This window comes from Myotis davidii, unplaced genomic scaffold (assembly GCF_000327345.1).
Source record: "Myotis davidii unplaced genomic scaffold, ASM32734v1 scaffold1111, whole genome shotgun sequence".
NCBI lineage: Eukaryota > Metazoa > Chordata > Mammalia > Chiroptera > Vespertilionidae > Myotis > Myotis davidii.
In genome coordinates, this window is record NW_006283030.1 from 151266 (window position 1) to 159433 (window position 8168).

At 39.2% G+C, this 8168-nt stretch overlaps 1 protein-coding gene across 1 annotated transcript in view; it reads left to right on the forward strand.

Moving 5' to 3' along the window:
- Positions 1-8168, forward strand: part of BRWD3 (bromodomain and WD repeat domain containing 3) — a 142730-nt gene that overhangs the window by 119336 nt on the left and 15226 nt on the right. The window contains exons 34-35 of the mRNA XM_006753357.2: positions 6003-6059; positions 7441-7581. Coding sequence (XP_006753420.1) covers positions 6003-6059; positions 7441-7581 — 198 coding nt within the window. The remainder of the gene's footprint in view (positions 1-6002; positions 6060-7440; positions 7582-8168) is intronic.

Consider the following 8168-nt stretch of genomic DNA (forward strand, 5'->3'; position numbering starts at 1 on the left):
GATTGTGGCTAGAGATCCTGGAAATGCTGCTGATCAACTGAACGCTGTCTCTGTGTCATTCCCTCTTTGCCGACTCCGTCCACACCTTTGGGGACCCCTGGACCTGCTCGGGTTGGACCCCAGCACTTTTGATTGGAGCATTTAATCCATTTACATTTAAAGTTATATTGTTAGATACTTATTTATTGCCATTTTATTCTTTATACATGTTTCCTCTCTTTATTTTTTTACTTTCTTTATAAAGACACCTCTTTAATTTTTGTAGAGCTGGTTTGGTAGTAATGAACTCCTTTAGCTTTTTCTTATCTGGGAAGCTCTTTATTTCTTCTTCAATTTTAAATGGCACCCTTCCTTAATAAAAGAATCTTGGTTGTAAGCCCTTGCTTTTCATCACTTTGGATGTATCATGCCAATATCTTCTTGCCTGAAATGTTTTTGTTGAAAAATCAACTGCCAGTATTATGGGATTTCCCTTGTGGGTAAATGTCTTTCTCTTGCTGCTTTTAAAATGCTCTTGCTTTGTCTTTAACTTTTGCCATTTTAATTATGATGTGTTCATGTAGACCTCTTTTTGTTCATCTTTTTGTGACTCTGTGTGTTTTCTGGGCTTGTGTGTCTTTTTCCTTCACCAGCATAGGAAAGTTTTCCATTTTTATTTCCTCAAACAACTTCTCGATTTCTTGTTCTCTTTCTTCTCCTCCTGGTACTCCTATCATGCAAAAGTTGTTATGCTTGATGTCCAGAGATGCTTGATGGGTCTCTTAGGCTTTTTGCATTTTTAAAATTATTCTTTTTTTTTTTTTTTTAGTCTGCTTGTGTGTTTTCTGCTCCCTTGACTTTCAAACTGCTGATTTAATTCCTTGCTTCATCTAAAACTGCTGTTGACTCCATTTTGTTTATTCTTTTGTGTGTGTGTGTGTGTGTGTGTGTGTGTGTGTGTGTATGTTTATTCTTTATTTCAGATACTTTATTCCTTTTTTTCTGACTGTTTTATGGCTTCTATGTCCTTTTTTAATGCTTACTATTTTTTTAATGTATTTTATTGATTTTTTACAGAGAGGAAGGGAGAGGGATAGAGAGTCAGAAACATCGATGAGAGAGAAACACCAATCAGCTGCCTCCTGCACACTCCCCATTGGGGATGTGACTGCAACCAAGGTACATGCCCTTGACCAGAATCGAACCTGGGACCCTTGAGTCCTCAGGCCAACGCTCTATCCACTGAGCCAAACCGTTTAGGGCATGCTTACTATTTCCTTGTTCAAGTTCTCACTTAGATCATCATCCATTCTTCCCCTAAGGTCCTTGAACATCTTTATAATCATTGGTTTAATCTCTGCATCTGGTATCTTGGTTGCTTCCATTTCACTTCATTATTTTTCTGGGGATTTCTCTTGTTCTTTCATTTGGGGGATTTTTCTTTGTTTTTTTCCATTTTGTCTGTGTATTAGGTAGATCTGCTATGACTCCCAAACTTATGATGACTTTAGGATATAGTTGACTTGAATTGAATTGCACAATCTTTTATAACATTTTTTTTCTCTTTGCTCCAGGAATATTTCTTTTGGGCTATGTGTACCCTCCTGTTCTAGGTGACTTTTCAATTCTTTTGGCCCTTTTGTGGGTGAAGTTAACCCTTTAGGCAGGGTGACTTTAAGGATAAAGCTCTATAACTTTGTATCATGCACTGTGCAAGGGCTATTCCTTATGGCAGAGTTGTCCTCAGCATCGTCTGGTGTCTGTTGGAATCCCCCTTTGGGTGTATTGCTTGTTTAGCTAGTTGGATCAAACTCAAGTGTGGTTTGAAGCCCACCACTTACTGATTCTGGGTTCCCTTGGGCAGGGTTCAGGTACAGGTCACTGTCAGTCATGTGTGTAACTGGTTTATCCTACCTATCTGGAGCTACTACAGCATTCACTGTTTGTGATTGCATCTGCTGAGACTGAGTGTGCCTAAGAGCGGACAATCTGTGTAAAAGGGTCTGATTCCTCCAGTTTAAAACTGGGGGCAGATCTATAACATGCACATGACTCCCCTGATGTCAGCCTTCACCTGTCAGCTCCTCTGCCTCCCCCTGAGGTTGCCTGGCATTTCTCCAGAGCCTTCCAAAGAAAGACTCTAGATTAAACCAAGGCTGGCCACAACCCACATATACTGTCACAGCTTATGAGTTGAGTAAGGCCAGGTTCCCTGGGTCCAGAAGATGGAGCTAGTGGGTCCCCTACTTGAGGCTGTGCAGTTAAGGCACTCATTGAGGGGAAAGTGGCACCTACTCTGGGGCCATACCACCGAGTCTCTGCCTGCATCTCCAGCTCTAGCCTCCGCAGGAGGAGCACATTGCAGGTTCAGGTTTGGTGCATCCAGCTATCCCCGCTGGAGGAGCAAGCTCAGTCCGTCAGAGCCACTGGTGCTGTGGGCCGATCAAAAGTGTTTCCCTTTGAGGCTGGTGCTCACTGAGCCTGCAATAGCCTCTGAAGGAGATCATACTTCAAATGTCCCAGGTCCAAGTAGCCCTTCCTTCCCCACCGCCACCTACATGGGAACTCATCAGGGGGTGCCAGTAATACTTGGAAGATCAGATCCAAATAGTCTTTAGGAAGGGTACTGGCACTTCTTCCTCTTCCTGGGGTAGCTCAGGCTAAGCTTGTAGGGTTTATGAGTGGCCCCTTTATGATGTAGCCACACAACCCAGCACCCACCCATCTGATTCCTGGACAAAAACTTCCCTGGGAGATGTGCTTGAATGTCCCAACTCCGTTTGGCACACTTATCCCCCTATGCGATTGAAATCAACAGGGCAGGGCAGGCCAAGTGATTCAGCGGGTGAGGGGTGGCTGGCTATGTCCTTGAGGTGGAGAAGAATGGTCCCCTTTACAAAGCTACACATTTTAATCACTGAGTCTCTGCCAAGAGTTTCCCTAGAAAAAAGAGCACCCATGGGTTCTTGCTGGGTGCTACCAATAGACCTCTCTGCAGGACCCGAGTGGCATCACCAGCAGTTGGAGGACCAGGCGGTGCACTCTCCAGGCTGGTGCTGTAACAATAGGAGTGTTCCACCCTGGGAAGACAGCTCCTGGGTCTCTAGCAGACTCCCTTCTCTCCCAGATAGTCTGAATCTACCATGATTTTCAACACCAGATGCTGTTTGGGCTCCTCTTCCCTTCTCTGTTGCTCTGGTTTGGGGATCCCTACATGGGGTTGAGACCCCATGCTCCTGGCAGAGAGAGTTTTGCAGCTGAGATATTCCTCCAGCTTCTTAGACACCGCACCTTGGTGCAGGGGCCAGCCATTTCAGCATCTCCACCCTTACCAGTCTCTATGTGGCTTCTTTTGTAAATCCTTGGTTATTATATTTCAGTTAAACTAGTCTTCAGTTAGTCATTGAGTTTGGGTCATTCAGGTTGATGGCTCTATTTAGCTCTAAATCCAGTTTGACACCAGGAGCAGGTCAGTGTATCTTCTACCTACTCTGCAGCCATGTTGGAATCTCTATTTTGTTGATGGTTTCCTTTGCTGTGTAGAAAAGCTTTTTAGTTTGATGTTGCCCCACTTGTTTATTTTTGCTTTGGTTTCCTTTTTCTTACTTTGCCATGGTTGCCTTTTGATTTTTGTCAAATACTGAAAATCATTTCCAAGACTTTTGTCAAGGAGCTTACCATCTGTGCTTTCGGGAGTTTTATGATTTTATGTCTTTAAAGTTTTTATTTTATTTTGAGCTAAGTTTTATGTATGGTGTAAGATAGGGGTCTAGTTTCATTTTTTTTGCATATGGATATCTCATTTTCTCAGCATCTTTTATTGAAAAAAACTATTCTTTCCCCATTGTATATTCTTTCTCCCTTTGTTGTAAGTTAATTCACTATATATGCATGGGCTTATTTCTGTGCTTTCTCTTCTATGTATCTATTTTTCTTTTGCCAGTACCATAATGTTTTGGTACTACTATAGCTTCGCAATATACTCTGAAATCAGGAAGTATGATGCCTACACCTTTGTTTTTTTGTCTCAAGACCTCTTTAGCTATTAGGAGTCTTTTATGGTGGTTCCATACAAATTTTAGAAGTTTTTTTTTTCCTATTTCTGTGAAAAATGCCATTGTAATTTGATAGGGGTTGCATTGAATCTGTCGATTGCTTTGGGTAGTATGGACATTTTAACAATATTATTTCAGATAATCCATGAGCAAAGTATTTTTCCATTTACTTGCATCTTCTTCAATTTCTTGTTTCAGTATTTTATATGTTTCAGTTTCAGTATACAATCTTTGTTTCAACTTTTTTTAGGTATTTTATTCTTTTTCATGAAATTTTAGATGGAATTTTCTTCTTAATTTCACAGTTATTGCCTAGAAACACAACTTTCTATTATTTTGTATCCTGCAACTTAACTGATTTTGTTTATTCTAATACTTTTTGGTATAGTTTTTAGGGCTTATAAATGTAACTAGAGGCCCAATGCATGAAATTCGTGCAAGGGGCTCGGCCCTTGCAGCCCCAGGTGCCTTGGCCCTCACAGCCCCGCTTCATCTAGAAGGTTGTCCGGACGGTCATCTAAAAAGCTGTTCTGCTGTTCGGTCTAATTAGAATATTAGCTCTTTGTTAAATAGGATATGTCATATGCTAATAGAGACAGTTTTACTTTTTCCTTTCTGATTTGGATGCGTTTTGCTTTTTTGGCCTACTCGCTCTAGCTAGAACTTCCAGTACTATCTATCTATCTAGAATCTATATCTATATCTATATCTATATCTATATCTATATCTATATCTATATCTATATGCCTAAGTGACTAAGTGACCAAATGACCGGTCGCTATGACACACACAGACCACCAGGAGGCAGAAGCTCAATGCAGGAGCTGCCCTCTGGTGGTCAGTACACTCCCACAGCCAACCTCCCACTGCCGGCCAGCCCTGATCATGCACGAATTCGTGCACCGGGCCTCTAGTGTTAAATAAAAGTGGCTAGAGTGGGCATCCTTATCATGTTTCTGATCTTAGAGGAAAAGCTTTTAGCTTTTCACTGTTGACCGTGATATTAGCTGAGGGCTTGTCATATATGGCCTTTATTATATTGAAGCTCATTTCCTCCTCTATACTTAGTTTATTGAGAGGCATTTTGTTTTTTTTCCATGAATGAATATTGCTTTCCTCAGAATGACACTCCTTGGGTTATAATAGAAAATTAAAGGTAACATGTAATTCAGCAATTTTATTTATTAGATGAGTGTACCAATAGCTCATTAGCTATTTTTTAAAAAATATATTTTATTGTTTTACAGAGAAGAAGGGAGAGGGATAGAGAGTTAGAAACATCGATGAGAGAGATCGATCGGCTGCCTCCTACATGCTCCCTACTGGGGATGTGCCCGCAACCAAGGTACATGCCCTTGTCTGGAATCAAACCTGGGACCCCTCAGTCCGCAGGCTGATGCTCTATCCACTGAGCCAAACCAGTTCGGCTTAGCTCTTTTTTTTTTTCCTCCTAGGCATTACCTATGTGTTTTAACATCACCAGGTGGTGTGTGGGCCTTGCCTCTGTGTACTAAAAAAGTACCCCTCCGAAGGATACTTAACTGAATCTTAGGTTTTAATGCACATTTATATTTTCCCTGTAGGGAACAAATATATTTCTTGAAATACCAAAAGACTAATCATGAGTAATTCATGATTATAGTATATTAATTTAGCATATCATATAGAGTAAGTTTTGTTCAGATACTAACATTTAGGTACAAGGTCAGATATCATTCACTACATTTTTTCCCCTTATTTCATATTCTGATTTAAAGAAAAACCCTACTTACTCTTCTAGTGTATTTTTCAGCTTATATATAGCACATAGTCAGTATTTGGAGTCAGTGTTCCTCCAACCTTTGTTCTGCTACCTGCTTCAATGAGGGAATTAATTATGATTGTATTTATTTCTTTGTAAGTGTTCATCTAATTTATAAGACTTTGAATGTAGCTTAACACGTCTCTCTCTTCCCGTTTTAATTTTAGGATACAGAAATGGTTGATTTAGATTCAGATGGCCCTGGTACTTCATCTGGCAGAAGGGTGAGTGAATAAATGATAGAAACTTTCAGGTTTCTAGTGTGAGGAATCCCTAAGGCAACTCCATATGTTTGAAAACTTTCTAGAAACACTCAAAGTACTCAGTATAAATAGTTGTTACTCATTGCTGAGTTTTATTGCAGTGACTCATTAAGGATAGATAGCTGGATCACGTGGGAAAAGACATAGGCAAAGTCTAGAACAGTGATGGCGAACCTGTGACACACATGTCAGAGATGACACGCGAACTCATTTTTTTGGGTTGATTTTTCTTTGTTAAATGGAATTTAAATATAAAAAATATAAATCTTTGTTTTACTGTGGTTACAAATATAAAAAAATTTCTATATGTGACACGGCACCAGAGTTAAGTTAGGGTTTTTCAAAATGCTAACACGCCAAGCTCAAAAGGTTCGCCATCACTGGTCTAGAAAAACCCATGTGCAAAGTTTTTTGTGCTCTCTCCCTTATTTAAGGGGTCACACAGAGCATTCTCTTTCCCCAGCAATGAAAATGTAGCAGCGTGTGTCTGATTAGAGAATCAGTCCCTAAAGAATTTATTGAGAGCTGGTTGTATAGGCACCATCTGACTAGTACATGCCAAGATTCCAGAATCCCAGAAACCAGGAAAAGTCTCAGAAACCTGGAAAAGTCTCAGAAACCTGGTGTTCAACACGGATCACATTGTTTGTATAATGTAGATAGAGCAGACCACATTTATTATTTTAAAAACAGTTCAAATGTCAAGTTCCCAGATGCCAGTCATGGGCCAAACTTGTAAGCAAGCCATACTAATGAAAGCAGCTTAAGGGTGTGTGATGTTAACTCTGTACTGCATACTTTTCCTCTATAATAATTAAATATTTGTTCTACATGAGGGGGAAATTTTCTTTGAAATACTGAAAAAGATCATATAAAAAAGGCATCAAGTGGTAAAGACCAGCATTAAGGATATATATGATATAATATATAGAGAGAGAGAGAGAGAGAAAGTGTTATTTTGAGAAGATTATGGGATTATGATGCCATAGTCAAGTACACTTAACTAATTAACTAATAGCAAATATTTTTTTTGGCCTTGTGGAAGAAAATAATTTGTTCTCCTGTGTTTAAAATGAAAATTCACAATAATAGAATTCTTTCTGTTTTCACGAATATAATATCTAGTTTTTATTTGTTTATATTTTTCCAGGGAAAATGATGTCTAATCTAAACTTAGACTTACTTTTTATCAAAGATGTAAGCACGAGAACTTCAATTAATAAACTTTTGAGTAGTTTAGATGTTCTATCCTACATTGACATATTAACATTAGAAAAACAGGAGAAAATCAATGAAGAGTGAAGGAATGAGCTTTTAAATACAATTCTGTTAAAATCTACAGGCCAAATGTCGAGGCAGAAAACAGTCCTTAAAGTGTAATCCTGATGCTTGGAGAAAACAGTGCAAAGAACTGTTGAGTCTCATTTATGAACGTGAAGACTCAGAGCCATTTCGACAGCCAGCTGATCATCTTTCTTACCCAGTAAGTGTGCAGTTTAAATAGTTGCCAGTATGTAATTTTCCATAAATGTCTGCTAAGATCTAGTTAAGAGCCACTTTTCACCTTCCTTCCTACCTCCTTTCTCCCTCCTTGCTTGCTTCCCTTTCTTTTTCCCTCCCTCCCTTCCTTCCTTCCTTCCTTCCTCCCTCCCTCCCTTCCTTCCTTCTTTCAACTTCCTTCAACTTCATTCTATGTGTATCTTTGAATTGTGAATGTGGGTGGTGTGATTAGTCATGACTTGTTAAAATACCTGTCATATACTTTTTTTTTCCACTTAGCATATTAGGCTTCTTTTTTAAATTAAATCTTTATTATTTAGATTATTACACTTGTTCCTCTTTTTTCCCCCCATTCCTCCCTCTCCCTTCCTTCCTTCTTTCAACTTCCTTCAACTTCATTCTATGTGTATCTTTGAATTGTGAATGTGGGTGGTGTGATTAGTCATGACTTGTTAAAATACCTGTCATATACTTTTTTTTTCCACTTAGCATATTAGAGTTCTTTTTTAAATTAAATCTTTATTATTTAGATTATTACACTTGTTCCTCTTTTTTCCCCCCATAGCTCCC